This window comes from Dryobates pubescens, chromosome 4 (assembly GCF_014839835.1).
Source record: "Dryobates pubescens isolate bDryPub1 chromosome 4, bDryPub1.pri, whole genome shotgun sequence".
Lineage (NCBI taxonomy): Eukaryota > Metazoa > Chordata > Aves > Piciformes > Picidae > Dryobates > Dryobates pubescens.
Genome location: NC_071615.1, coordinates 264,507 through 292,030, shown reverse-complemented (window position 1 = coordinate 292,030; position 27,524 = coordinate 264,507). Strand labels below are relative to the sequence as shown.

The 27,524-nt window shown below is 59.1% G+C and overlaps 2 protein-coding genes across 5 annotated transcripts in view; one reads left to right on the top strand and one right to left on the bottom strand.

Moving 5' to 3' along the window:
* Nucleotides 1–2,223: 2,223 nt before the first annotated feature.
* NTHL1 (nth like DNA glycosylase 1) lies at nucleotides 2,224–7,006 on the bottom strand. Its single transcript, XM_009897164.2, has 5 exons — nucleotides 6,742–7,006; nucleotides 5,716–5,886; nucleotides 4,932–5,091; nucleotides 3,291–3,396; nucleotides 2,224–2,692 (listed from the first exon to the last, which is right to left on the bottom strand). The coding sequence occupies exons 1-5, from the start codon at nucleotides 6,883–6,885 to the stop codon at nucleotides 2,569–2,571; spliced, it is 705 nt and encodes a 234-aa protein (XP_009895466.2). The 5' UTR covers nucleotides 6,886–7,006; the 3' UTR covers nucleotides 2,224–2,568.
* A 2,691-nt stretch (nucleotides 7,007–9,697) lies between these two features.
* The window catches only part of TSC2 (TSC complex subunit 2), a 37,993-nt gene continuing 20,166 nt past the window's right edge, over nucleotides 9,698–27,524 (top strand). For all 4 annotated transcript variants that reach the window (XM_054180255.1, XM_054180253.1, XM_054180254.1 and 1 more), the window contains exons 1-21: nucleotides 9,698–9,925; nucleotides 11,088–11,174; nucleotides 12,372–12,482; nucleotides 13,565–13,709; nucleotides 14,722–14,839; nucleotides 15,299–15,347; nucleotides 16,134–16,259; nucleotides 17,148–17,221; nucleotides 17,586–17,712; nucleotides 18,610–18,753; nucleotides 18,882–19,019; nucleotides 19,656–19,759; nucleotides 20,031–20,112; nucleotides 20,816–20,971; nucleotides 21,623–21,739; nucleotides 22,165–22,287; nucleotides 23,132–23,238; nucleotides 23,962–24,115; nucleotides 25,465–25,587; nucleotides 26,180–26,314; nucleotides 27,050–27,239. In XM_054180255.1, coding sequence (XP_054036230.1) covers nucleotides 9,788–9,925; nucleotides 11,088–11,174; nucleotides 12,372–12,482; nucleotides 13,565–13,709; nucleotides 14,722–14,839; nucleotides 15,299–15,347; nucleotides 16,134–16,259; nucleotides 17,148–17,221; nucleotides 17,586–17,712; nucleotides 18,610–18,753; nucleotides 18,882–19,019; nucleotides 19,656–19,759; nucleotides 20,031–20,112; nucleotides 20,816–20,971; nucleotides 21,623–21,739; nucleotides 22,165–22,287; nucleotides 23,132–23,238; nucleotides 23,962–24,115; nucleotides 25,465–25,587; nucleotides 26,180–26,314; nucleotides 27,050–27,239 — 2,548 coding nt within the window. In that variant the 5' untranslated portion in view covers nucleotides 9,698–9,787. The remainder of the gene's footprint in view (nucleotides 9,926–11,087; nucleotides 11,175–12,371; nucleotides 12,483–13,564; nucleotides 13,710–14,721; nucleotides 14,840–15,298; nucleotides 15,348–16,133; nucleotides 16,260–17,147; nucleotides 17,222–17,585; nucleotides 17,713–18,609; nucleotides 18,754–18,881; nucleotides 19,020–19,655; nucleotides 19,760–20,030; nucleotides 20,113–20,815; nucleotides 20,972–21,622; nucleotides 21,740–22,164; nucleotides 22,288–23,131; nucleotides 23,239–23,961; nucleotides 24,116–25,464; nucleotides 25,588–26,179; nucleotides 26,315–27,049; nucleotides 27,240–27,524) is intronic.

Genomic DNA, 27,524 nt, shown 5'->3' with positions numbered 1-27,524 from the left:
GGAGCCCAGGATGTCTGGCTTCACCATGGGAAGCAGCTGATGCTGGGAGCTGGCTGGCAGGAGAGCATGGAGAGCCTCAGGGGTGAAGGAGACCAACTCTTTGATGACAGTTGTCTTGCAGGAATGTTGATGAGCTGAACAGGGTGAAGAGAATGACTTTGGAGAGGAACTGGTGCAAGTGCTTGGCTATGGGGACAAGAATGGCAGGGGATGGCAGCTCAGGATGTGGGAAGTTTGCCTCCCATCCAGGATCTTCGTGATCCAGAGGAGGGTCACAAAGATGCTCAGGGGGCCTGGAGCATCTCTGTGGGGACAGGCTGAGGGAGCTGGGGGTGTTCAGCCTGGAGAAGAGAAGGCTCCAGGGAGACCTTAGAGCAGCCTGCCAGTACCTGCAGGGACTACAGGAGAGCTGGGGAGGGACTTCTGACAAGGGCTGGGAGTGACAGGACAAGGGGTGATGGCTTCAAACTGGGAGAAGCTGGATTTAGATTGGACATCAGGAAGAAATTCTTGCTCAGGAGGGTGGTGAGACCCTGGAACAGGTTGCCCAGAAAAGCTGTAGAGGCTCCAAGCCTGGAGGTGCTCAAAGCCAGGCTGGATGAGGCCTTGAGCAATCTGCTCCAGTGGGAGGTGACCCTGCCCAGGGCAGTGGGGCTGGAACTGGATGATCTTTAAGGTCTCTTCCACCCCACTCTCTCCCTGGCTAATAGGATTCTGTGGTTCTCTCTTCCCCTCTCCCACTTCCCAGATCTGCTCTTTTTCTTTTTTCTTGTCCTGTGATCCTCCAGCTGGTTGGAGCTTCTCTCAACCTTTGGAAGGAGCCCTCCTGCTGTGCTGTTGCTTCTTGTGCCTGCATAGCCAAGCCCCAGGCAGTGCCCCGGGCCGTGCAGGGCACAGTGTTCCCTTTCCCCCCTCTGCTCCCCGATGCATGTCAGGGAGCAAGAGCCATTTGTAAGCACCACGGAGCCTGGGCTGCTGTAGTGGAAAGAGAGGGAGGGGGGAAATAAAGGGTGGTGTAGTCTGGGCTTTGTCTTGCCTGCAGATCAAAAGGAATCAGGTGTGCAGATGTGTACTGATAAGATTCTAAACTCTTAATCTCTGCTTAGGCCATGGAGCTGCTCCTGGTGCAAGCACTTAGTGTATCCTGACATCTCCCTCCTCATTATCCAGTTCCTGTACATGTAACTTGGGAAAGAAAAACAAGGAACAGCCACTGAGTGTGAGGCTGTCAGCTGCGTGGTGCAGGCCTCCTGCACCTGGCAATGGCAGCAATAAACTTGGGTTGCCCACGGCCTGGCTCCTGCTTTGCTCCTTCCGCAGCACGGACTCGGCGCCGCCTGCAGCGCTTCGCCAGCCTCCCTTCCTCCCCTGAGCTGTCAGAGCCGAAGGCATTCCTTTGAAGCTCTACCATGAAGCCAGTGCTGCCCTTTCTTGGCAGGATGGAGCACAGAAGGTGCTGGTGTCCCTCTGCCAGCTGCTGAGGCACACGGGGGCCTGGCTGCCATGGCCGCTGGAACCCTTGCTGGCACACGGAGCCCGTCGCCTGCATCCCCAGAGGGCACTTGGGTGGTGCCCTCCTGATCCTGGCTTCTGAAGCCTTCAGTTCAGAATCCCAGCATGGGGGGGCTGGAAGAGACCTCTGGGCATCACCCAGACCAAGCCCTGCTAAGGCAGGGCACCCACAGCAGCTTGCCCAGGGGCACAATGCCCAGGGGGGGTTGGAAGCTCTCCAGAGACTCCACAGCCTCTCTGGGCAGCCTGCTCCAGGCCTCCAGCAGCCTCACACCAAAATTTCTCCTCCTGCTCAGATGGAACCTCCTGGGTTCCACTTTGTGCCCTTTGCCCCTTGTGCTGCCCCTGGGCACCACTGAGCAGAGTCTGGCCCCAGCCCCTTGCCCCCCAGCCTTTATCTCTTGCTGAGCATTGCTCAGCTGCCCTCTGGGGCTGCTCTGCTGCAGGCTCTCAGCCCCAGGGCTCTCAGCCTCTGCTCCTCCCAGAGCTGCTCCAGGCCCCTCAGCATCTTCATAGCCCTCTCTGGACTCTCTGGTGTCCCTTACTGCAGTGCCCAGTGCCCAGCCCAGGCAGGCAACTTGGCAGGTTGCAGCTGCCTGTTCCCAGCTTGCAGGACTGGTTGCTATGGTCTCACACTTTGATGAGGTCACTCCAGCCCTCCTCCCCCTGCCCTGTCTTGCACAGATGCCAGCAAACCTCATGGGTGGAAATCAAAAAGCAGCTTTATTGGCTGTGTATTTACAAGCAGCAGGAGGTCTCCTAGGACAAAGCATTTCTCTGCAGCTCCTCCCAAAGTGGTGGCTGCTCTGCTGGACGTGCTGAGGCATTCAGGGAAGGGGGCTGGAGCCTTTCTCTCTGCACTTTGAAAGCCTCCTTTCTGCTCTCAAGATCTCAGCCCCTGCCAGCAGCTGCTCCCTTCCTGGTGAGGCTGCAGCAGTTCCTGTGCCCTGCAGTCACACAGCCAGCCCCATGTGAAACGTGGCTTCAGCAGGGCTCAGCCTTGGGCTGCTGCTGAGCAGAGGCAGCTTCCTTACTCCCTGAAGAGCAGCTGCTCCCTCAGTGTCTCTTGGCAGCTGGGCAGATGTCTTGATTGAGGCACTGGGAGCAGCGGGGGCTCACGGGCAGGCAGGTCTGCTGGCCAAAGCCCACCAAGAGGCAGTTGATCTCCCTCCAGAGGTCTCTGCAGGCAGAGGAGAAACATCAGCCTGTCCATGCAGCTGCTTGGAGGGGCTAAGGAACAGCCCATGCTGTGACATGGTTCCCTTTCCCCTACTGCCTGCTCCTCCTGGCTTCCCAAGGAGCCTGGAAGTGGGCCCCAGCCTCCTGTGAGCCACAGCCCCAACCCCTCCTGCTTGGACTCTGTGATCTTGAAGGCCTTTTCCAACCTGAATGATGATTCTGTGATCCCTCTGAACTGGGGTGGGGAGCAGAGGACAGGCACAGAGAATCACAGTCTGGTTTGGGTTGGAAAGGACCTTTCAAGCTCATCCAGCCCAACCCCCTGCAGCCAGCAGGGACATCCCCAACCATGGTTTGGTGGTGCCCTGGCAGTGCTGGGGTAAGAGTTGGACTCCATGACCTTAAAGGTCTCTTCCAACCCAAACCATTCTACTCAGGCATGAGGCAAGCAGGTGAGATGCTGCTGCTGCAGCTCTCTGGCCCAGGGGGGACCCAAAATGCAGTCCCTGAGAACACTGTAAGCATGTGCAGCCATGGCTCCTGCAGCCAGCTCAAGGGGGCTTGGTGTGGAAGGAGGAGGCTGGGGTCTCAGACCTCACCTGGGCAGCCAGTCCTGCAGTGCCAGCCGAGTCTCCTCAGGGTGTTTGGTCTCCTTCCTCACCCACCTCAGCCTGTTGGTGATCCTGTGCACATGGGTGTCCACAGCTGGGAAGGGAGAGCCCAGAGGTTAGGTGGGGCAGGCAGACCTGCACAGGGAGAGAGCACAGCCAGGAGCTCCCTGTCACAGCCCTCTGCACGGCTGCAGGAGGGACATGAGGGGAGGAGTCCCCCACAGAGCAGCCTTCTGCATAGGGCCAAAGCCCAGAGGCAGCTGGGAGGGAGATCTCACACCACACAAGCCACATTCCAGATCAGGTTGCCCAGGGAGGCTGTGGCTGCCCCCTCCCTGCAGGTGTTCAAGGCCAGGCTGGGTGAGGCCTTGAGCAGCCTGGGCTGGCAGGAGCTGTCTCTGCCCATGGCAGGGGGTTTGGAACTAGATGATCTTTAAGATGCCTTCCAACCCAACCCATTCTGCGAGTCCCCATGACCCAGCTTGGCTTCCAAGGCTCCTGTGCCTGCGCTGGCAGGCACGGGGCAGCCTGTCCCAGGCTCTCTTCCTCCCTCTGTCTCAGCTGCTCTTACGCAAGCCCCAGCCTCTGCCCCCTGCTTTCCCCAGCTGCAAAACACATTTCATAACAGCCAGCAGCACAGGAGGGCTTGGGAGGCTTACAGCAGTGTTTATCAAGTGCTTTGAGCTAGAAGGCTCTGAAGCAAAGTGTGTTATTGTTAGATCAGCAGTGATAAAGCTGTCTCGGGCTGACTGGGCAAAGCCCAGCACATGCCTGTAAACAGGAAGCCAGAGCCTGGCCTCCCCAGACAACCCCCAGCACACCATTCTTTGCAAGCAGTTGGCTCCTCTGGCTCCCTCTGGCCTTCCCCCCCAGCAAGGAGAGAACAGACCCCAGGTGCCGTGGGCTGCAGGGCAGGAGCCAGGGCGAGTGCAGCTGGCGGGCGGCGGCGGCTGCCCAGGCAGAGCCTGGGCCCTGTGCTGGCCCTGGTGGTGGCCACTTGTCAGCAGGAACCGTTCCCAGCTTCCCCAGGGCTCCTCCAGAGAGAAGCAAATACTCTTGGAACGTCAATCTGTCCCCCGGGGCTCCTAAGCTGGGAGCCTGCAGCCGGCTGTCCAGCCCCATCTGCTGGCTGCTGCCAGGCTGCTGCTCACCTGGGAGCTGTGCAGAGGCCAACCTGCCCTGCAGGGAGAGAGGGAGCCCTGCTGGGAAGCAGCTCTGGGGAGAAGGACCTGGGAGTGCTGGGGCACAACAAGTCCCCATGAGCCAGCAAGGTGCCCTCCTGGCCAAGAAGGCCAATGGGCTCCTGGGATGTGTTAAGAAGTGTGGTCAGTAGGTCCAAGGAGGTTCTCCTCCTCCTCTACTCTGCCCTGGTGAGGCCTCAGTTGGAGTCCCATGGCCAGTTCTGGGCTCTCCAGTGCAGGAGAGACTGAAATCCTGGAGCAGCTCACCTGCTGAGAGTGGCTGAGGATCACACCCTTCACCCAGCCAAACCCTGCAGGTGACTGAACTGACAGGATGCTCTCAGGCTCTGAAGCAGGCATCTGACCCCCACTGCAGTGCTTCCCTCTGCCTGGGGCATGGCTCAGGCAGCACTGAGGAGAGGAATGGGAAGACCAAGGTCTAACCTACCTATCCCAGACACACTGTCCCAGGCAATGCTCATGGCCAAGTGAGCCATTTTGGGCCCAACTCCTGGCAGCTGCACCAGCTCCTCCACAGTCCTTGGGATGTCACCCCCATACTTCTGCTTCAGGATGGCTGTCGTCTGCTTGATGTACTTCACTTTGCTCTGCAGAGCCAAGGAGAAAGGCAGAAAATCCAAGTTCAGGGAAAAGAGAGACACAGCTCAGAAATGACTCCTGAGCCTGTGGTGCATGGGGGGACACACACTGGAGTTGGCAGAGAGGAGCCCAAGCCCCCCCTGCCTCCAGCCTCCTCTCAGGGAGCTGTAGAGAGCAGCGAGGTCTCCCTCAGCCTCTCCTCCAGGCTGAACACCCCCAGCTCCCTCAGCCCTGCTCTCCAGACCCTCCCCCAGCTCTGTTGCCCTTCTCTGGACCTGCTCCAGCTCCTCAATGTCCTTCTTGGGGTGAGAGGCCCCAGACTGACCCCAGGACTCAAGCTGTGGCCTCGCCAGTGTCGAGTGCAGGAGGCCAATCCCTGCCCTGCTCCTGCTGGCCACACCATTGCCGAGTCAGGCCGGGGTGCCGGTGGCCCTCGTGGCCACGCGAGCTCGGCGCTGCCTCCTTTCCAGCCAGCTGTGCGCCAGCACTCCGGCACCGCCTGCAGCCAGGACAGCCTGGGGACAAGCCTGCAGCTGCCCTGTGCTCCTCTCGAGCTGTCCCAGCTGCACAGGAGCAGGGAGCAGCGGAGGGGGCTGCACACACAGCACGTGCTGCTGGGAGCCTCCACTCACCCTCCAGAACCCGACAGGGTAAATCATCTCCCCGAGGGCTGCGTCGTCCAGCTGCAGGATGCTGTCGACGGTGAGGCCGTGGCGCCGCAGGCGCAGCATGGCAGCCGAGGTCACCTGGTCCTTGGTCTGGCTGGAGAGCATCAGTGCCAGCAGGGCCTGGTAGCGCATCACCTGGGCAGGGGGCAGGAAGGGATCTCGGAGCTCATCCAGTTCCACTCCCCACGCCCTGGCAGGGACCCCTCCCGCCAGCCCAGGCTGCTCAAGGCCTCATCCAGCCTGGCTCTGAGCACCCCCAGGCAGGAGGCAGCCACAGCTTCCCTGGGCAGCCTGTGCCAGAGTCTCCCCAGCCTCAAGGGGAAGAATTTCTTCCTGATGTCTCATCTCAGTAGAGCTTCTGCCAGTCAGCAGCCCTTACCCCTGGTCCTGTCACCCCATGCCTTTGTCCAAAGTCTGATCTCCTGATGGATCTCTTGTCCCCAGACACAGCTGCAGCTGGGGATACCTGGCTGATCAGAAAGGCCTTCTCCAGCCCAAACCACTCTGTCCTCCTGTGGAGGCTGTGTGAGCAGTGCTGGCGTGCCCTGAGGCTTACAGCATCCACTCCCTGGAAGCACCAAGCCTGCTTCCCTGTCTCCATGTCCTGCTCTGGCCCCACAGCTGCACTCGGTGCCAGGCTGCTCGCTGGCACTCTGGCAGCAGTTTAAGCAGAGGCCAGAGCTCTCCCAGCCCAGATTGCTCACTGGTCTCCAATGCCCAGCACAGGCTGCAGATGATCAGAGAACAGCTCAGCAAACACAAGGGCTGCCTGGAGCCAACCAGCCAGGACCAGGGAGGCAGCAGCTGACTTCTCCAGCAGGACAAACCCCCAAGCAGGCTTCTTCCACGTGCATGCTCCTGCAGTAACCTCTGTGGGACCAACCCCAGCCTAGAGGCCTGGCAGAGACACCCAGTGGGACATATCCAGGGGCATCATGAAGCTGAGGGAGGCTGGGGGGCTGCTGCAGCAGGGCAGCAGGGTGCTGTTACCTTCGGGGCTGCGCTGCTGTCGAAGCACTTCTGCACTCCCATCTGGTCCACAGGAGCATCTCTGCTCCTCCTCATCTCCCGGATGTTCTCCAGCTGCTGCTGCCAGTTCCGTGGCTCCCAGCGTGGCCTCTGGGGCTCAGACATGCCCTGCTCAGCACCATCCCCCTGCCCAGACTCATAGGCAATGGCAACGCTCTGCCTCCTCTTGCTGCGCCGCGGGGCGCTGGCCGGGCTCTGGGCCTGGCTCACTGCAAGAGGTGGGAGAGGGAGTTGAGGCCTGAGACCAGGGGCAAGAAGCCTTCAGAGCCCGGGGCTGGCCACACGTGCCAGCAGCCACCCTAGGGACCGTGGCACAGGCCAGACTCATCCTCCCAGAGACTCAGTGCAGCAGCAGCAGCATTTCACATCCAGCCAGCTCTGGCTGGTGCCAGGGGTGGGTGAGAAATGGCTGGGAAGGACCTGGGAAATAGGTGACAACAGCTGGGGACACATGTGCCAAGCACCGAGTGACCACTGAAGGATCCAGCTTCTGGGTGGCCACCACAGACTCCCAGCCTGGTTTGGGTGGGAAAGGACCTTTCAAGCCCATAAAGTCCAAGCCCCTGCAGCCAGCAGGGGCAGCCCCAACCAGAGCAGGCTGCTCAGAGCCCCAAACCGCCTGGCCTGGGATGGTGCCAGGGATGGGGCAGCCCGGGCCAGGCTCTCAGCACCCTGGACATAAACCATCTCTCCCTTCGCTCCAGACTGAGTCTCTTTCCGTCCAATCCCTCCCCCCTTGTCCTGTCCCAGCAGGCCCCGCTCAGAGCTCTGTCCCCAGCTTTCTGATCCCTTAAGCACTGGAAGGCCACCAGAAGGTCTTTTGGAGCCTTCTCTTCTCCAGGCTGAACAGCCCCGGGGCCGGGGAAGGTGAGCAGGCCCCAGGCCGCTGTCCCCCGGCGGAGCGGGGCCCTCCCCCCGTACCGGCAGGCCCCAGCTGCAGGCCCCCCGCGGCCCCTCCCGGTACCTCCAGCCGCCCCCCCGGCCCTGCCGAGCCGCCGGGCCGCGGCCCTGCCGCCGCCGCTGGACAGGGCCCTGGCGGCCATGCCGGCGGCGCGGACACTACCGGCCCCAGCATGCCCCGCGGCGGGCGCGAGCGCCGGAAGGGGCGGGACTTCCGTCGGGGGCGGGGCGCGGCGCGGGGAGCGGGCCGGGGGCGCTGGGGCCGGCTGGTGAGTGAGGGAGGAAGGGTCGGCAGGGGGAACCCCCCCCCGGTGACCGCGGCCGCGCCGCCGGCGGCTCCCTTCCGGGCAAGGCCTGCGGCCCGCCCCGGCGCGGCCTGGCGGGAGGCGGGGCCTGGCCTGCCGCCGCCCGGGGGTGTGAGCTCGGCCTGGGGGTGTCCTCCCGGGGAGCCGGGCTGTGCGGGGCGGGGGGGCTGTGCGGGGGGCTGGGCCGGGGGGGGGGTCTGGGCGGGGCGGGGGTCTGTGCGGGGCGGGGGGCTGTGGGGGGCGGGGGGCTGTGCCGGGGGGGGCTGTGCGGGGGGCTGTGCGGGGCGGGGGGCTGGGCCGGGGGGGGGTCTGGGCGTGGCGGGGGGCTGTGCGGGGCGGGGGGCTGTGAGGGGCGGGGGGGGCTGGGCGGGGGGCTGGGCCGGGGGGGGGGCTGGGCGGGGCGGGGGTCTGTGCCGGGCGGGGGTCTGTGCCGGGGGGGGCTGGGCGGGGTGGGGGGCTGTGGGGGGCGGGGGGCTGTGCGGGGCGGGGGGCTGGGCCGGGGGGGGGCTGTGCCGGGCCGGGGTCTGGGCGGGGGGCTGTGCGGGGCGGGGGGCTGGGCCGGGGGGGGGGCTGTGCCGGGCGGGGGGCTGTGCGGGGGGCTGTGCCGGGCGGGGGGCTGGGCCGGGGGGCTGGGCCGGGCACCCCGCGGAGGCTGGTGGCGGGGCGGGGAATGCGCTGCGGTGCCACAGGCACCCGGGGAGGACAGGGGACGCTGTGCCCTGCACGGGGGTCTGTCAGGGGCTCTGGGGGGTCTCCCGGGGCGGCGGGCAGGGCTGCGATGTCGCCTTCAGGGTGGCGGGCTGGGGGCTGTGGTGTGTCTTGTGGTCGCATTGTGCTGGCCATGCTGTGCCCCGTAGTGACAGCTGGGCTGGAGGCTGCGGTGTGTCCCCGCTGTGGTGGGCTGGGGGCTGTGGTGTGTCCCCGCTGTGGTGGGCTGGGGGCTGTGGTGTCCCTCTCGTGCCCCCTGGCACGATGGGCTGCGCCGGGCTGCGTCCTCTGGTGATGCTGGGCTGGAGGCCATGGGCTGGCCTCTGGCTGGGGACAGCAGCACGACCCCCGAGGGGCTGGGCCAGGGCCCTCGGCGCATGCCTGGGAAGCAGAGGGGATTGCTGTCTTGGCTGCCCGGGCTGTGCCGTGTCCGTGGGTGCATGTGGCTCAGCTGGGAGGCTTCTGAGTTTGTGGGAAGCATGTGGGGAGGGCAGGGTGCTGCGGCTGGGCCAGCATGCAGAGAGTGGGCAGGGTGTGAGGCTCCCTGAGGGGCAGCAGGCTGGGGCTGGCCTGGGGCACAGTTGCTGGTGGGTGTAGTGGCTGTGCTGCTTCTCGCTGCTGTCTCCTCACCGTGGCAGGACTTGCATGGCCCAGCACTCAGATCTGTAATTCCTTCCTCATGGCACAATCACAGAAGCTACTTTCAACATCTGCTTCACCCTGCTGTGTGCTTGTCCACTGCTGTTGGACTGGGAAGAAAGACTTCAGCTCACAGCCCCCACAAGTCTGTGTGCCTGTGCCTCAGAGCAGCGCAGTGCTTTGCAGTGCTGGTTGCTGTGGTGGTGCTGGGCAGTCGGAGCTCCCCCATCCCCAGGCAGCTGCAGGCTGTGGGTGCTGAAGGCAGGGGCAGTGCATGTGGGCTCCTTGCTGGTTGATCTTCAGTGCTGGACCTCTCTCCTGTTTGGAACAGCTTGAGACAGGCAGCTGGCTGGAGGTTGTTCCTGGCCTCTTCCTGCTGAAAGAGTGCCCTTGGGCCTCCCTCAGCAGGAATCCCATCTGTATTTGCAGGACTCGGCACCGCTTGCTTGTCAGCAATGGCAAAGCCTCAGAGCAAGGATTCAGGCCTGAAGGAGAGGTTCAGGAACCTGCTGGGGCTGGGAACGTCTCGAGGAAGCTCCAAGTCGTCCGAGGGCAAGCAGACAGAGTTCATCATCACTGCAGAAATACTCAAGGTGTGAGCAGGGTGCCTGGACCAGCTGAGCTGGGAGCACTGGGAGGAGGACTTGCTCGTTCTGCCACTGCAGCCCTCTCCTCTTGTGCCTTTTTACTCTCTCCCAGTTCTCTAGGGAAGGGGGTGCAGAACTCACCCCCTTGGCAGTGCCAGTGTGTCAGTTGTTCACTGCTGGAATTCTTTGGAGCTAGCTGATGGGCTGGGGCTGCCTGGCAGGTGGGATGAGGTTGGCTGGTGCTGCTCTCCTGGGTGTTACCTCAGAGTGCTTGAGGAAGGGCTAAGAGCTAAGCTTGATGAAGTCTCTTGCCCTGGCAGTCAGCTCCAGCTGGAAGCTGTATTTATTTGATAAAATTCTTGAGAGTTCTGTGAAAAGGAAACAATGAATTGGTGTGAGCAGCTGGGACAGGCTGTGAGCAGAGGGGCTGGCAGGCAGGGAGGAAAAGAAGGCCAAAGTCCTTTCTTGCCTGTGCTGGAGCAGCCAGGCTCTTACCTGCTGGAGGGCTGGGGGCCACCACTTAGTCCCAGAGTCCCAGCAGGGGGGGGCTGGAAGGGACCTCTGGGCATCACCCACTCCAAGCCCTGCTCCAGCAGGGCACCCACAGCAGCTTGCCCAGGGGCACAATGCCCAGGGGGGGTTGGAAGCTCTCCAGACTCCACAGCCTCTCTGGGCAGCCTGCTCCAGGCCTCCAGCAGCCTCACACCAGAGAAGTTTCTCCTCCTGCTCAGATGGAACCTCCTGGGTTCCAGTTTGTGCCCCCTGCCCCTGGTCCTGTCCCTGGGCACCACTGAGCAGAGCCTGGCCCCAGCCCCTTGCCCCCCAGCCTTAATCTCTTGCTGAGCACTGCTCAGCTGCCCTCTGGGGCTGCTCTGCTGCAGGCTCTCAGCCCCAGGTCCCTCTTTTCTCTGCCCTTCTCCTGTGAGCTGGGCCAGCACCAAGGCCAGAGGGCTGTTCCCTGTCTGTGTGGGCTGAGAGGCTGCTGGCTGCAGCTCTGTGAGGGCTGCAGTTGTGGCTGATCATTTCCTAAAGGGGAAAAAACCAACCCACAAGTTCTGCAGAGCTCCAGTGGTGAGTGGTGGTCAGATCACCTGGGGCAGGTGTGGGGGCTGCTTTGCAGGGGTTTCTAGGAAGATAAACTTCAGTTTCTTTCCACATTCCCTTCCAGGAGCTGAGCACAGAATGTGGACTGAGTAACAGGATCCGAGCCATCAGCCAGCTCTGCGAGGTGGCAAAGACAAAGAAGATTGAAGAGGTGAAGCCTGCAGGGGCTGGGGGAGGCTGGGAGGGTGGCCCTTGAGCTGGGACTCTTCACCTCTCACAGGAGGCTTCTGTAGGTTGGGTACCTTTCAAAGCTGATAACCCCAGGAGCTCTCCAGGCCTGCACAAGGATGGATCCCAGGCTAAGGAAATGAATCTTGTGCCAGCTCCCAGCTGTGCAGCAGAGAGGACACAGCTGGTGAGCTTCCTGTGCTGAACAGGAGGATGCACAGGGCAGCTTCTGGGAGGTGTTAGCCCTGCAGAGGAGCTGTCTGCTGGCTCCTTCTCTCTTGTGTAATCATAGAGCTGTTTGGGTTGGAAGAGACCTCTAAGATCACCCAGTCAGCCCAGCAGCCCCCTGCCCATACACCATGTCCCCAGGTGCCATGGCCACAGTTTCTTCAATGCCTCCAGGGATGGGGACTCCACTACCTCCCTGAGCAGCCTGTGCCAGGCCCTGGCCACTCTTGCAGCAAAGAAATTGTTCCTCATCTCTAACCTGAACCTCCCCTGGCACAATTTCAGGCCATTTGCTCTCATTTTGTCATTGTCCCCTGGGAGAAGAGAGCAAACCTGCCTGTCTGCAGCCTGCACAGAGCTGTGGAGAGCCAGAAGGTCTTCTCTCAGCTTCCTCTCCTCCAGGCTGCACACCCCCAGCTCCCGCAGCTGCTCCTCCCCAGCCCTGTTCTCCAGACCCTTCCACAGCTTGGTTGCCTTTCTCTGACCTTCCTACCTTCCTAATCAGCAGCCTCCAGCTGGTTTTAGGCTCCTCTCTGAGTGGAGGGTTCTGCAGGAGTGGCCCTGCTGAAGGGAGTGTGAGAGGGGAGCCTGAGTGGCTGGGGTGCAGGTTGTCACTGGGGACAGGATTTGTGTCTCCTGTAGTTTGTCTGAGGTCACACAGTCACAGAATGGTTTGGGTGGAAGGGACCTTAAAGCTCATCCAGCTCCAACCCCCTGCCACGGGCAGGGACCCCTCCCACCAGCCCAGGCTGCTCAGGGCCTCATCCAGCCTGGCCCTGAGCGCCTGCAGGGAGGGGGCAGCCCCAGCCCCCCTGGGCAGCCCGTGCCGGTTGATGGGGCAGGATGTGACACCCCTGAGAGGTGGTTGGTTTAGTTGCTGTGATGTCTGCTGCTGGGCAGAGGTGCCAGAAGCAGGCTGACCTTGGTGCTGCTGTCTCTGTGCTTCTTGCAGCACGCCGTGGAAGCCGTCTGGAGGGTGGTGGCCGACATGCTGCAGCCGGAGCGCCCCGCCGAGGCCAGGCACGCCGTGCTCCACCTGCTCAGGGCCATCGTGCAGGGACAGGTGACAGCAGATGCAGCTGGGCGCTGGGCAGCCCTCCCTGCCTCTTCTCCTGGTTGTCCTACTGAGTGGAATCCCAGTTTAAGTCTTGGATTCACCCCAGAGCAAAAGTTTTCATACAGCTCATAGAAAACTTTGCTGGTTTGGGGCAAGGCTCTTGAGAAGCTCAGACCCTTGGAATGGGCTGGGAGGGAGCTCCAGAGCTCACCCAGGCCACCCCCTGCAGGCAGCAGGGACATCCTCCCCTGGGTCAGATTGCTCAGAGCCCTCTCCAGCCTCACCTTGAACAGCTCCAGGCATGGAGCCTCAGCCACCTCCCTGGGCAACCTGCTGCAGTGTTCCAGCAGCCTCCTGGGGCAGAACTTGTTCCTCACATCCAATCTCAGTCTGCTCTGCTCTCATTTCAAACCATTGCCCCTCATCCTGTCAGCCAGCTCTCCAGCCTGTCCAGGTCCCTCTGGATGCCATCCTATCCTCCAGTCTTATTAGCTGCACCACCCAGCTTGGTGTCATCTGCAAATGAGACCAAAAATGATGCAAGCAAAAAGAAACAAAGAGGAAATTGCTTGGGTTAAGCTCAACAGAATGTGGCAAATTTTGATTGGTCTTTTCCCAGACCCTGTGGTCTTCATCTGCAGCTGGTTTGGATGTTTCAGCAGGTGAAGCATGCCAGAACTTCTGTGTGAGCCTTTTCTGTCCTGGCCAACTGGAGCACACTGTGAGTGCTCCAGGTTTCACACCATGCTCTGCACTCCTAAGGCTCACACCAAGATTCTGGTTTCCAGTGCTGTGAATAAGAATCAGTGTTCTGGTTTGGTGGCTCCAAAATCCTCTGCTGGCAGCACTGGAGTTGCAGCTCCCATGGATCACTCTGTGTTGCATCCTGGCTGTGTGCTGCTGGGCAGATTGGGAAGCCCTGAGCTGCTGAGGCTGGAAGTGTTCTCAGGGCACTTTCGTGGCCTGCAGGAGAGGGAGATGGTATCAGGCGTGGAGGTTGATGTTGTAGACTGTGATAGGGTCCTGGCCTTAACTGCCAGCATTCATTGCTGCCCCTGCTCTCCCCCTCCCCTCTGCTTTTGCCCCAGGGTGAGAGGCTGGGGATCCTGAGAGCACACTTCTTCAAGGTCATCAAGGACTACCCCAGCAGCGAGGACCTGCAGGAGCGGCTGGAGGTGTTCAAGGCCCTGACGGAGAACGGACGCTACATCACCTACCTGGAAGAGGAGCTGGGTGAGTCCTGGCCCTGCCTCTCCTCACAGAGCCACAGGGCAGAGCTGGTTGGAGGAGAGCTCAAAACTCCTCCAGGCCCACCCTGAGCCAGCCCTGCAGGGTCATCACTAAACCCTGTCCCTAAGGGCGTGCTGCAGGCACTGCTGGAACACCCCCAGGTGACTGCAGCACTGCCCTGGGCAGCCTCTTCCCATCTCTGAGATCCCTTCCAGTGAGATCCAGCCTGAACCTCCCCTGTTGCAGCTTGGAGGCATTGCCTCTGCTCCTGTCCCTGGGCACCAAGGAGCAGAGGCTGCCCCCTCCTCACCCCAACCTCCCTTCAGGGAGCTGCAGAGAGCAAGGAGGTCTCCCTCAGCCTCCTCTTCTCCAGCCTGAGCACCCCCAGCTCCCTCAGCCCTCCTCTAGCCCAGGGGCTCCAGGCCCCTCTCCAGCCTGGCTGCCCTGCTCTGGACAGGCTCCAGCCCCTCAGTGTCCTTCCTGGAGGGAGGGCCCAGGGCTGAGGCTGAGCACAGCACTCCAGCTGTGGCCTCCCCAGTGCTGAGCACAGGGGGATGGTCACCTCCTGGCCCTGCTGCTCACCCTGCTTCTGACCCAAGCCAGGAGGCCTTTGGCTTTCTTGGCCCCTTGGGCACTGCTGGCTCATGTTCAACTGGACTCTCATCCAGCACCCCCAGGTCTGTCTCCAAGCTGCAGCTTCCCAACCACACCTCCCCAGGTCTGTAGGTCCCCATGGGGTGGTTGTGAGCCAGGTGCAGGCCCTGGCCCTTGGCCTCATTGAACTTCACCCAATGAGCCTTGGCCCCTGGGTGTCACCTGTCCAGATCCCAGTGTAAAGCTTCCCTAGCCTCTAGCAAATGGACACAGCCACCCAGCTGCATGCCACCTGCAGCCTCACTGAGGGTTTGGTAGGAGGAAGTCCCAGGGACAGAGATGCAGCAAGGGGGGAGCAAGGCAGGGCAGCAGCTCTGGGTGGGCAGCAGGGTGTAACAGTTTGCTTGCTTGCTTTCCTTAGCTGACTTTGTGCTGCAGTGGATGGATGTTGGTTTGTCTTCTGAGTTCCTCCTGGTCTTAGTGAACCTGGTGAAATTCAACAGCTGCTATCTGGAAGACTATGTGGCTGACATGGTGCAGTAAGTTGCTGTTGGTTTTTCACCCCTGCCTGCTTGCTCTTGGGAAACTGCAGGCAAAAGTCTCAGAGAAGTGGATTTCTGTTTCATCTGCTCTGGGTCTGTTCCATTCCAGGCCATACCTGACACTTCTGAGCAGTATTTGGCTTCTCTTGCAATGGTCACAGCTGGTTTAGTTTAACTGCAGAGCTTTCCTCATGTGCTGTGCTGGCCCTGACTGCAGAGCTCAGTCTGGCAGCCTCTGCTGTTGGATCAGTGCAGGCATCTCGAGCTGTGTCTGAGTGCAACTCTAACTTTGCAGAGGAGCTGCTGGTGTTGAGTGTCTCTGGGAATGTACCAACCACCTCTCAGTGAGGGGCATGATGAGTACAAGAATGAGCCAATGTACCTGCTTTGGCTCTTTGTGATTCACCTCAAATCACATCAAGCAAATCATTTGAGTTCAATGTTCTCTCCTCACAGCAAGATCTGTCTCTTGTGCATTCAGACTTCATCATCTATGGACATAGAGGTCAGTAATTTGTGCTTCAGAGCTGTGTGAAATGCTTTGAGACTGTAACTTTTACAAACAAAATCACCCTCACACCAGAGAACTTTCTCTTCCTGCTCAGAGGGAACCTCCTGGGTTCCAGTTTGTGCCCCCTGCCCCTTGTGCTGTCCCTGGGCACCACTGAGCAGAGTCTGCCCCCAGCCCCTTGCCCCCCAGCCTTTATCTCTTGCTGAGCATTGCTCAGCTGCCCTCTGGGGCTGCTCTGCTGCAGGCTCTCAGCCCCAGGGCTCTCAGCCTCTGCTGCTCACAGAGCTGCTCCAGGCCCCTCAGCAGCTTTGGAGCCTCCCCTGGGCTCTCTCCAGCAGTTCCCTGTCTGTATTGACCTGGGGAGCCCAGAGCTGGCCTCAGCACTCCAGCTGTGGCCTCCCTAGGGCAGAGCAGAGGGGCAGGAGAGCCTCCCTCAGCCTGCTGCCCATGCTGCTCTCTGTGCCCCCAGGACACCTTTGCCTTCTTGGCCAGGAGGGCACCTTGCTGGCTCCTGGGGAACTTGCTGTGCCCCAGCACCCCCAGCTCCTTCTCCCCAGGGCTGCTTCCCAGCAGGGCTCCCTCCCCTGTCCTGCAGGAGGTTGTTCCTCCCCAGGTGCAGGACTCTACACTTGCCCTTGTTGAACCTCCTGAGGTTTCCTCTACCCAACTCTTCCTCCTGCTCAGCTCTCACTCAGTGCCAGCACTGCCTGGCAGGGTGTCAGCCTCTCCTCCTAGCCTTGTATCATTGCTTTGACCATTTTGTCCTACTCTTTCCCCAAGATTTCCTTGCAGGTCCTGGATGCAGTTGTTTGCTATAACTGCCTGCCCTCAGAGAACCTGCCAGTGTTCATCATCACCTTGTGCAGGACCATCAATGTGAAGGAGCTTTGTGAGCCCTGCTGGAAGGTCAGAGCTTTCTGGGGTTTGGTGACTTCACTCTTTTGGCCTTGTTTGCTTTTGAGAGTAAATTGTTTCAAGTATTCAGACTGTAGCACATTGTTAGTGTGGATCTGTCATGTCCATGGCCCTGATGGAGCAGGTCCAGAGGAGGCCACAAAAATGCTCAGGAGCTGGAGCAGCTCTGCCCCAAGGCCAGGCTGAGGGAGCTGGGGCTGTGCAGCCTGCAGGAGAGAAGGCTCCAGGCAGACCTCACAGCAGCCTGCCAGGACCTGAAGGGCTGCAGGAAGGCTGCAGAGGGACTGCTCCCAAAGGGCTGCAGGGACAGGAGCAGAGGCAATGGTTTGGAATGAGAGCAGAGCAGATTGAGATTGGATGTGAGGAACAAGTTCTGCCCCAGGAGGTTGCTGGAACACTGCAGCAGGTTGCCCAGGGAGGTGGCTGAGGCTCCATGCCTGGAGCTGTTCAAGGTGAGGCTGGAGAGGGCTCTGAGCAGCCTGCTCCAGGGGAGGATGTCCCTGCTGCCTGCAGGGGTTGGGCTGGATGAGCTCTGGAGCTCCCTTCCAGCCCAAACCCTTCTGTGATTATGCTTCCTCCCTGGAGGTGTTCAGGCCTGGGGTGGGTGAGACTCTGAGCTGCCTGCTGCAGTGGGAGGGGTCCCTGCCCAGGGCAGGGGGTTGGAACTGGGTGATCTTCAAGGTCCCTTCCAGCCCAACCCATTCTGTGACTCTGTGGATGTATGGATTTCCCCCAGAGGTGCAGGTGGTGTGCCAGGCTTCTGCTGTGGCATGGAGGTGCCAGAGGTGTGCCCCCTGGGGCAGCTGGCTGCATGCTCAGGCCGCTGGGTGCTGGGCCAGGAGCGCAGGCCCTGACCGAAGGCTTCCCTCTGCCTTTCAGCTGATGCGGAACCTGCTGGGGACTCACCTGGGGCACAGTGCCATCTACAACATGTGCAGGATCATGGAGGACAGGTAAAGGAGCTGGCTGCCAGAGCCCAGGGGCTTCAGACACAGGCTCGCTGAGCTCAGTGGAACAAGCTCCAAGCTGGTGCTTGGAAATTAAGTCCCTCCTTGGTCAGGCTGCTGAAGTTCTCAAGCTTGGTTCAGAATGGTGCAGAGTGATTTGCTCTGGGGCAAGCCTGGGGAGGACTGGATGACCCCCAGAGGTCCCTTCCAACCCTCACCTTGCAGGGCTTCTGTGATTCTCTGCTTTTAGTGTTTGTCAGTTGCTGTGCAAGGCTCTGGTGTGTGACAGCTGGGACACCTGTGTCCCTGTTGACTCTTCCCTGCTGAATGGCTGTGGCATGGTCTGAGAATTCCTTCCACCTCTTCTCAGAGCTTACATGGCAGATGCAGCACTGCTGAGAGGAGCTGTGTTCTTTGTTGGGATGGCTCTGTGGGGTGCTCATCGCCTCAGTTCCCTCAAGAATTCCCCAACTTCAGTGCTGCCTTCTTTCCTCAAGGTAGGATGGGATGCTGGAGGGACTTTGTAATCAGGTATGCATCTGGGGTCCCCTGCAACAGAGAGATCTTTGTGTGCCTGGGAGATGCAGGTTCATGGATTCCTAGAATGGGTTGGGTTGGAAGGGACCTTCAAGATCAGCCAGCTCCAGCCCCCTGCCATGGGCAGGGACCCCTCCCATCAGCCCAGGCTGCTCAGGGCCTCATCCAGCCTGGCCTTGAGCACCTCCAGGCAGGAGGCAGCCACAGCCTCCCTGGGCAGCCTGTGCCAGAGTCTCCCCAGCCTCACTGCAAAGAGTTTCTTCCTCAATCTGCCCTCTCCCAGCTCCAAGCCATTGTCCCTCATCCTTGCCACTCCCAGCCCTTGTCAAAAGTCCCTCTCCAGCTCTACTGGAAAGCTGCTCTGAGGTCCCTCTGGAGCCTTCTCCAGGCTGAATGACCCCAACTCTCCCAGCCTGTCCCCACAGCAGAGGGGTTCCAGCACTCATGGCACCTTCAAGGCTCCTTCTGGAGCTGCTGCAGGAGGTCCCTGTCCTTGTGCTGGGGGCTCCGGGGCTGGGCACTGCTCTGGGTGAGCGTGGTGGAATGGTGAACTCTGGCAGCCTAGAGCTCTGGTAAAGCTGTCTGAGTGGAGTGCCTCAAGCAAGAGCTCCTGGCTTTTAGCCTGTGCCTGCTCTGAGGAGGGCCTGGGTTTGCCCTCTGGGCCGCAGCTGTGGGCGAAGCGCGGAGCCTGGCTCGGCGAGATGGTTCTTTGCTCTGCCCTTCGTGTGAGAGGCCTGAATCTGCTTATCTGAGGCCCTCAGGTTAAGCTCCTCCTTAGCAAGGGGTGCTCCATGGGGAGGGAGGAGGCTGCCTGGCTGCTGCTTTGCAGCTGCTGGCTGACAGCAGCTCTGTGGCAGGCCATGACCTGTCCCAACGCGGTGGTGTCCTACGAGATCGTGCTCTCGGTGACGCGGCTGATCAAGAAGTACGGCAGGGAGCTGCAGGCTGTCACCTGGGACACCCTGCTGGACATCATGCAGCGCCTGCTGCAGCAGCTGCAGGTGAGCCTCAGCCTGCCTCTGGAAGCCTGGGGCTGCTGCTTGGCTGGCCCTCTGGGATCGTGCAGCGCAGCCATCGGCCCGAGCCCACCGTGTGCCCGGGTGCCACGCCTACATCTTCTGTCTTCCAGAGCCTGGAGAGCCAGGAGCTGAGGTCCATTGTCCATGACCTGCTGACCACAGTCGAGGAACTCTGTGACCAGAACGAATTCCATGGCTCTGAGGAGAGATTTTTTGAGCTGGTGGAAAGATGTGCTGATCAGAGACCAGTAAGGCTTTATTCCTGCCTTCCCTTGCTGCCAGTTGAATCCATCTGGTTACTTGAAGTTTGAAGGCTCGAAGTTTGGAGCCCTCAAACAGCAAGTGAGCAGGAAACCACATAATGGTTTGGGTTGGGACCCCCAAAGCTCACCCAGTCCAGCCCCTGCAGGCAGCAGGGACATCCTCCCCTGGAGCAGGTTGCTCAGAGCCCTCTCCAGCCTCACCTGGAACAGCTCCAGGCAGGGAGCCTCAGCCACCTCCCTGGGCAACCTGCTGCAGTGTTCCAGCAGCCTCCTGGGGCAGAACTTGTTCCTCACATCCAATCTCAATCTGCTCTGCTCTCATTCCAAACCATTGCCTCTGCTCCTGTCCCTGCAGCCCTTTGGGAGCAGTCCCTCTGCAGCCTTCCTGCAGCCCTTCAGGTCCTGGCAGGCTGCTGTGAGGTCTGCCTGGAGCCTTCTCTCCTGCAGGCTGCACAGCCCCAGCTCCCTCAGCCTGTCCTTGGGGCAGAGCTGCTCCAGCCCCCCAAGCAAGGGACTTCCTCACAGCCAGCACCCCCTGAGCCTCTTTCCTGAGGTGTGAGTTGGGAAAATTGCTCTGTTGGTTTATGCACTGAGAACTCATTCTTGATCCTTCCATGGCAGGAGTCTTCTGTGTTAAACTTGATAACCTACAGAGCTCAGTCCATTCATCCTGCCAGAGATGGTTGGATCCACAACCTGCAGACGCTGATGGAGAGGTTCTTCAGGTAGGGAGTTACCACTTTGTGCCTGGGAGGCACTGCCAGTGCTGCTTTCCAGCTTCCCCTGGAGGTGATGTTGGTGTCTGAGGGGCTGGCCCAGGAAGGGACTGCTAAGAGCTGTGGGCACAGGGCATGAAAGGAGTTTGTTGAGCTAAGGAAAAGCTTTGCACTGAGCTCTTTAAGCTCTGTTTATGTCTCCTTATTTCCTTTGCTCTTCCCTTCCCTGAGTGCCAGCTGCTCTCTTGGATCCAGCTGGAGTTGTGCTCTTCCCCGGCAGGAACGAGAGCCGCAGTGCCGTTCGCATTAAGGTGCTGGATGTGCTGTCCTTCGTGCTGAGCATCAACAGGCAGTTCTATGAGGTGTGTGCCTGGGGAGAGCTTTGCCCCAGCCATCTGTATGGGCTGCTTCAGCTCATCTGTGCCACCAGGCAGGGCACAGAACTCTGCTATAAATGTGGCCTCCTTAGGATGCTTTTCACAGAACCACAGAACGGGCTGGAAGGGAGCTCAAAGCTCAGCCAGCTCCAACCCCTGCCATGGGCAGGGACCCCTCCCACCAGCCCAGGCTGCTCAAGGCCTCATCCTGCCTGGCCTTGAACACCTCCATGGAGGAGGCAGCCACAGCCTCCCTGAGCAATCTGTTCCAGTGTCTCACCAGCCTCACTGGGAAGAATTTCTTCCTCCTCTCCAGTCTCAATCTGCCCTCTCCCAGCTCCAAGCCATTGTCCCTCATCCTGGCACTCCCAGCCCTTGTCACAAGTCCCTCCCCAGCCCTCTTCAGGTACTGGAAGGCTGCTCTGAGGCCTTGGCAAGAGTCTGTTGGCACCTTGGCTATCAAATCTGTAGGACAAGGAGAAAAAACCAAAACCCTGAATCCAAGTTGAACAGAAGTGATAAATGTTGGGAGGAGTGGCAGCCAGAGAGACCTCATTGGCTGGAAAAGGGAAGCTGAAGGAACCAAACAGTGAAGCTGAGGAACAAGCCTGGTTCCAGCATCTCAGTGTTCTTTGTGTCTTTACCATGCCAACAGCAGGGTGTCTCACAAAGGTCTGCCCTGTTGCAGGAGGAGCTGATAAATGTGGTGGTGATCTCCCAGCTGGCTCATATCCCAGAGGACAAGGACCACCAGGTCCGGAAGCTGGCGACACAGCTGCTGGTGGACCTGGCCGAGGGCTGCAACACTCATCACTTCAACAGCCTGCTGGACATCATAGAGAAGGTGAGGCTGACACTGGCACTTGCTCCTACCAGCACCACATCTTCTGCCAGATCCTCTCAGTGTGGCTGTGGAGAGTAACCCACAGCTGGGACCACTTGCCTGGCTCAACAGGACACTGTACACCTGCTGGCTTTTGGAGGGGGCTGGTCTGAAGGGCAGGGTAGGAGGGAGCTTCAGAAACTCTCTCCACTGGAGAGAGTCCACTGAGGGGCCTGGAGCAGCTCTGTGAGGAGCAAAGGCTGAGAGCCTGCAGCAGAGCAGCCCCAGAGGGCAGCTGAGCAATGCTCAGCAAGAGATAAAGGCTGGGGGGCAAGAGGCTGGGGCCAGGCTCTGCTCAGTGGTGGCCAGGACAAGAGACAGTGGCCACAAACTGGAACCCAGGAGGTTCTGTGTGAGCAGGAGGAGAAACTTCTTTGGTGTGAGGCTGCTGGAGGCCTGGAGCAGGCTGTCCAGAGAGGTTGTGAAGTCTCCTGGTGTGGAGAGCTTCCAACCCCCCCTGGGCATTGTGCCCCTGGGCAAGCTGCTGTGGGTGCCCTGCTTTGGCAGAGGGGTTGGACTGGATGGTCTCCAGAGGTTCCTTCCAGCCCCCCCATGCTGGGATTCTGTGAATCAAAGTGGATTTAAACCATGTGTTGCTTTACTCTTTCAAAGGTGGCTGCACATTCTCTCTCATCTCCTTCTGAACTGGAGGAAAGGGACTTGCTGTCATATTCAGCTTCTTTGGAGGATGTCAAGACAGCAGTTCTTGGACTCCTGATCATTCTTCAGGTAAACACTGCAGGGTATTAAGCACATCTTCAGAGCAGTCTTCTGCTGCATCCATTGAGTTTGGGTAGAGTGCCCTGAGACATGGTTGAGTTGTGAAGGCCTGGTTGCTCCAGGCAGAGTGGTCTGGAGTCTTTGCAGAGGTTCTGTCCAGAGCCCTCTGTTCATCAGCTTTCATGGATTCATAAAATGATTTAGGTTGGAAGGCAGCTTGAGGATCATTTAGTTGCAGCCCCCTGCTGTAGGCAGAGACACCTCCCACTAGCCCAGGCTGCTCACAGCCTCTTCCAGCCTGATCCTGATGAGATGTCCACAGTTTCTCTGGGCAAGCTGTGTTCTTTCCATTGTGCTGTCCTTGATTTCTCAGTGCAGGTGGACATTTCTGAGTACCAAGTGTCAGCCTGCCTTTTTGCTTCATGTCTGTGCAGACCAAGCTGTACAGCCTCCCCTCCAGCCATGCCATGAGGGTGTATGAGATGCTGATCCACCACATCCAGCGCCACTACATCTATGCCTACAGCCTGGCTGTGGCCAGCAGCATCAGATTGCAGGTATGAGCAGCAACCTCATGCTTCCAGGTCAAAAGCTGCCTGCTGGCTTGGAATTCTAAGGTGGCAGGTGGGGAATTTGTGATCCAGAGCTTGCCAGAAGCAGAAGTTTCCTGGCTTCTAGAAACACATAGAAGTGTGAGCAGCAGATGGAGAGATGTGGTTCTGCCACTTTGTGCTGGGGAGACCTCACCTGCAGGGCTGTGTCCAGCTCTGGACCCTTCAACACAGGAAGGACCTGGAGCTGATGGAGCAGGGCCAGAGGAGGCCATGAAAATGCTCAGGGGGTTGGAGCAGCTCTGCCCCAAGGACAGGCTGAAGGAGCTGGGGCTGTGCAGCCTGCAGGAGAGAAGGCTCCAGGCAGACCTCACAGCAGCCTGCCAGGACCTGAAGGGCTGCAGGAAGGCTGCAGAGGGACTGCTCCCAAAGGGCTGCAGGGACAGGAGCAGAGGCAATGGTTTGGAGTGAGAGCAGAGCAGATTGAGATTGGATGTGAGGAACAAGTTCTGCCCCAGGAGGCTGCTGGAACACTGCAGCAGGTTGCCCAGGGAGGTGGCTGAGGCTCCATGCCTGGAGCTGTTCCAGGTGAGGCTGGAGAGGGCTCTGAGCAGCCTGCTCCAGGGGAGGATGTCCCTGCTGGCTGCAGGGGCTGGGCTGGATGAGCTCTGGAGCTCCCTTCCAGCCCAAACCCTTCCTTGATCCTATGTGACAGTTCCAGAAGCGATGCCTCCTACAGAGCCAGCCACAGCATCTGTTAAAAATCCCTTTGTACATGAAGTATCACCTGAGGAGGTAGGAGTGTCTTCCACTGGCTGTTTGAGTGACTCCAGTGTCTTCTTTGTTCCAGGTCTTTGATTTCCTGCTGATGCTTCGAGCTGACTCCCTCCACCGTCTCGGCCTTGCCAACAAGGATGGAGCAGTGAGGTTCAGCCCCTACTGCCTGTGTGATTTTGTGTAGGTTTCTCATTGTGTCTCTGAACTCTTTGCTGCTTTTGCATCAGCTTGACTTCCATCAGTAGAAATCTGCAGCTTCCAAATCCTGATCAATCAATCAGCTGCTGGCCAAGTCTATAGTTATGGCCTGGAACTGTCCGAGCTGACAGCTGCTGGTGAATCTGTTCTTGCAGCTCACTCACCTGCAGAGCTCTTGGCCTCACACAGGACATTCCTTGCCCTGCACACAAAACTTCACTGAAATGACTGCCTGAAACCCTATTTCACACTGAGATTTGATTCAGTCATTTGTACAAACCTGGCTTTTTTAAAACTTCCTCCTTTGGTCTGAAGTTCTTCGTGCAGCTTGCCCCGAAGATCTCTCTGTGTTTGTTGGGAGCCTGCAGAGAAAAGTCCTTAACCTGCCCCAAGTGCCTCATTGGTCTGACTGCTGGGCAGCCCTCTGGGGTTTTCATTGAAAATGCAATTTCTGTGGTTCTTTGGCCATTAAAATGGTTACCAAATAGGCAGCACTTGTAGGCCACACAAACAGAATCACAGAATGGTTTGGGTTGGAAGGGATCTCATCCATTTTCCTGCAGGCAGCAGGGACATCCTCCACTAGATCAGGCTGCTCAGAGCCTCGAGTACCTCCAAGGACTGGGCCTCAGCTACTTCCCTGGGCAACCTGGCTCTTTTGAGCTTGATTTTTAACCTGCCTTTTTCTCTCTTTCCCTGGTGTAGAGAAACAGAGAAGAGGAGTTCTGAGAAAAAGCCTGCTGGCACACTCTCCCCACCCTCAGGGAGCCCCAGTGTGCCCTCCCAGAGTGCCACCATCCGTGTGGGTCACCTGCCGTACTCCATGGTCTTTGGTGTCCTCCTGCAGTGTTTGAAGCAAGTAGGTGCACTCTGAATGGGGGTTGTCATCTTCACATGAAATGTGCCCAGTGAAACCAGCTGGCTGCCAAGCTCTAGCCCAGAGCAGCTGACAAAGCAACACATAAATTGGTGGAGTCCCCATCCCTGGAGGGGCTTCAGAGCCCTGCAGATGTGGTGCTGAGGGCCATGGTTCAGTGGTGCCCTGGCAGTGCTGGGTTAAGGGTTGGGCCTGATGATCTTAGAGGTCTTTTCCAACCATTGCCCTTCCTGGGCAGTCTGGGTGTCACTGTGCAGCTTTCCAGCCACCAGTGGGAGCAGCAGTTCAGCTCTTCAGAAACTAAGCAGAGCTTTCATTTTGCTCTGCTTCAGAGCAAAGACCACGAAGTGTTTCTTAAACAAAGATCAAGTCCCAGCACAGGGGGGTTGGAAGGGACCTCTGGGGATCATCCAGCCCATCCCCCTGCTGAAGCAGGGCACCCACAGCAGCTTGCCCAGGGTCATGACCAGGTGGCTTTTGAAAGACTTCAAAGGAGGAGAAAGTCCTCTCCTCCTCCTGCACAGTTTGGAAGTGTTTTGAGAACTGATAGCTGTTTCAGTCACAAATAAACTGAACATAGTTGTGAGGGCTGTGAACTGTAACAAGTGATGGGGCCAAGGCTGAGGGGCTTGGGGGGACTTGGAGAAGAGAAGGCTCCAGGGAGACCTTGTGATGGCCTTTCAGGACTTAAAGGGGGCTTAGATGAAAGCTGGGGACAGTTTTGTGTGGGGCCTGTGGTGACAGGACAGGGGGGGATGGTTTGAGCTAGCAGAGGGAGATTCAGACTGGAGAGAAGGAAGAGGTTTGTTACACTGAGGGTGGTGAGACCCTGGCCCAGGTTTCCCAGGGAAGTGGGAGCTGTCCCATCCCTGGAACCATTGCAGGTCAGGCTGTCTGGGGCCCTGAGCAGCCTGCTCTGCTGATTGCAGGGGGTGGACTGGATGACCTTCAAAGGTCCCTTCCCAAACCAGCCTGGGACTCCATGACTCTACATAAATTGTTGGACACAGGTGCTGTGGACTTGGCTTACTCTGGAAGTTAATTTGTGCTGGTGCTTGGGAGAGTTGAGTCCTGGCTCTGCCTTTGTGAGCTCTGGCAGACTTGAATCCAAGTTCTCTTCCAGCCTGTGGTGCCAGTATTGCACCTGGGGCTGGCTGACAGGCAGGAAGGAACTTAGAGCAGCTAAATGCCACTTCTCTTCCTATAGCTGCTGTGACAAGAGTGACAGCTGCCCAGGAGATGGCTTGCAGGCAGAGGCTTCATTCATCTCACTTCTAGATGAACTCAGATGCTCCCAGAATTTTCCATCTTAGCTTTGCCTTCCTCTGCAGGAGACAGACTGGAAGGTGTTGAAGTTGGTCCTCAACAAATTGCCTGAGTCCCTGCGGTACAAAGTGCTGTTTTTAACTTCTCCATGCAACATAGACCTCCTGGCCTCTGCACTGAGCTACATGGTAATGGCCCAGGGCCTGCTGCTGGGCACTCAGCAGGTTCTTGGTTTAATTGGGAGATGGTTTGGAGTGGTTTCTCTGGGGGTGGGGCTTAGGCTTGGCTTTTTCCCTTGAGTCTGATATTTTGAAGCCTTAGCATGCTGGTTGTTAATCCTCACTCATCATCACCCAAGAAAGGTGGGGAGGGAGTTTTGCCAAGGGCTTGTAGTGATGAGATGAGGGAGAATGGATTTGAACTGGAAGAGGAGAGATTAAGACTGGAGATTAGGAGGAAATTCTTGATAGGGAGGGTAGTGAGACACTGGCACAGGTTGCCCAGGGAGGCTGTGGCTGCCCCCTCCCTGGAGGTGTTTAGGGCCAGGTTGGATGAGGCCTGGAGCAGCCTGGGCTGGTGGGAGGGGTCCCTGCCTGTGGCAGGGGGTTGGAGCTGGCTGAGCTTTGAGCTCCCTTCCAACCCAAACCGTTCTATGAATCTCTGATCTTCCCATTCTGGTACAGAAGGAGGTGCTGAGTGGTCTTTAGGAGAGTACAGCTGTTAGGAGGGAGCTGTGGGCAGTGTCTGTAGCTGGAGGGTTCTCACTTGCTGTCATGTCAGCTCACAGACAAGAAGACCACGGACAGGCTCCATGGAACCCCAGAAGGTTTCTCTCGCACCGATTTGCACCTGGCTGTGGTGCCGGTGCTGACGGCACTGATATCCTACCACAACTACCTGGACAAAGCTAAACAGGTACAGGGAAGGGAAGAGGGTGTAGGGGGACAGGGACAAGGCCTGAGCCTGGCTGGTAGAGCATTTCCCCATACCATGTGATCCAGTTGGCTGGTCACCAGTGGTGTTCCCAGGGCTCAGTGTTGAGGCCAGTTTGTCAGGGATCTGGAGGAGGGGATCAAAGCACCCTCAGCAAGTGTGCAGGTGACACCAAGCTGGGCAGAAGTCTTGATCTGCTGGTGGGCAGGAAGGGTCTACAGAGAGACCTGGTCAGGCTGGATCGATGGGCCAAGCCCATGGGATGAGGCTTCACAAGGCCAAGTGCTGGGTCCTGCTCCTGGGTCACAACCACCCCATGAATGCTCCAGGCCGGGGACAGAGTGGCTGGAGACTGCCCAGCAGGAAAGGACCTGGGGGTGGTCGGTTGGCAGTAGCTGAAGATGGGCCAGTGCGTGCCCAGGTGGCCAGGGTTAGGGTATCCTGGCATCCTGGCCTGGATCAGGAGCAGTGTGGCCAGAAGGAGCAGGGCAGCGATTGTCTTCCTGTGCTGGGCACTGGTGAGGCCACTCCTTGAGGTCTGGGTTCAGTTTTGGGCTCCTCACTCCAAGAGGGACGTTGAAGGGCTGGAAAATGCCCAAAGAGTGGCAGCCAAGCTGGTGAAGGGTCTGGAAGACGGGTCTGGTGAGGAGCAGCTGAGGGAAGTGTGGCTGAGGGAAGAGGAGGCTGCCCCTGCATCGTGCCTTCTCCCCCTGGCAGCGTGAGCTGGTGTACTGCCTGGAGCACGGCCTGATCTACCGCTGCGCCAACCAGTGCGTGCTGGCACTCTCCGTCTGCAGCGTGGAGATGCCAGACATCATCATCAAGGCCCTTCCTGTCCTCATTGTCAAACTGACACACATCTCTGCTACAGCCAACATGGCAATCCCCCTCCTAGAGTTCCTGTCAAGTAAGTTCCAATGTGCCTCTACTTTTGACCTTCTCTGCTTGAGCTGCTTGCACTGAGCGGTTGCATGGGGTCAGTCATGCTGGGCTATGGCCAGCATGGCAAGGGAGGGGATTCTGCAGCTCTGTGCTCTGCTGAGACCCCACCTGCAGTGCTAGGTCCAGTTCAGACAGGGACCTATTGGAGCAGGGCCAGAGGAGGCCACAGCAATGACAGGTGGGCTGGAAGCCCTCTGCTGTGAGGCCAGGTGGGGAGAGTTGGGATTGTTCGATCTGGAGAAGAGAAGGC

Bases quoted from the DNA above. Each gene is read 5' to 3' on its own strand.
- NTHL1 (XM_009897164.2), bottom strand. From the start codon at position 6,885: ATGTCTGAGCCCCAGAGGCCACGCTGGGAGCCACGGAACTGGCAGCAG. The intron at 5,092-5,715 runs GTGAGTGGAGGC...TTGGCTCTGCAG, and splicing joins ACCCTGTCGGGTTCTGGAGG to AGCAAAGTGAAGTACATCAA. The intron at 3,397-4,931 runs GTAGGTTAGACC...CTCCCTTCCCAG, and splicing joins GGACAGTGTGTCTGGGATAG to CTGTGGACACCCATGTGCAC.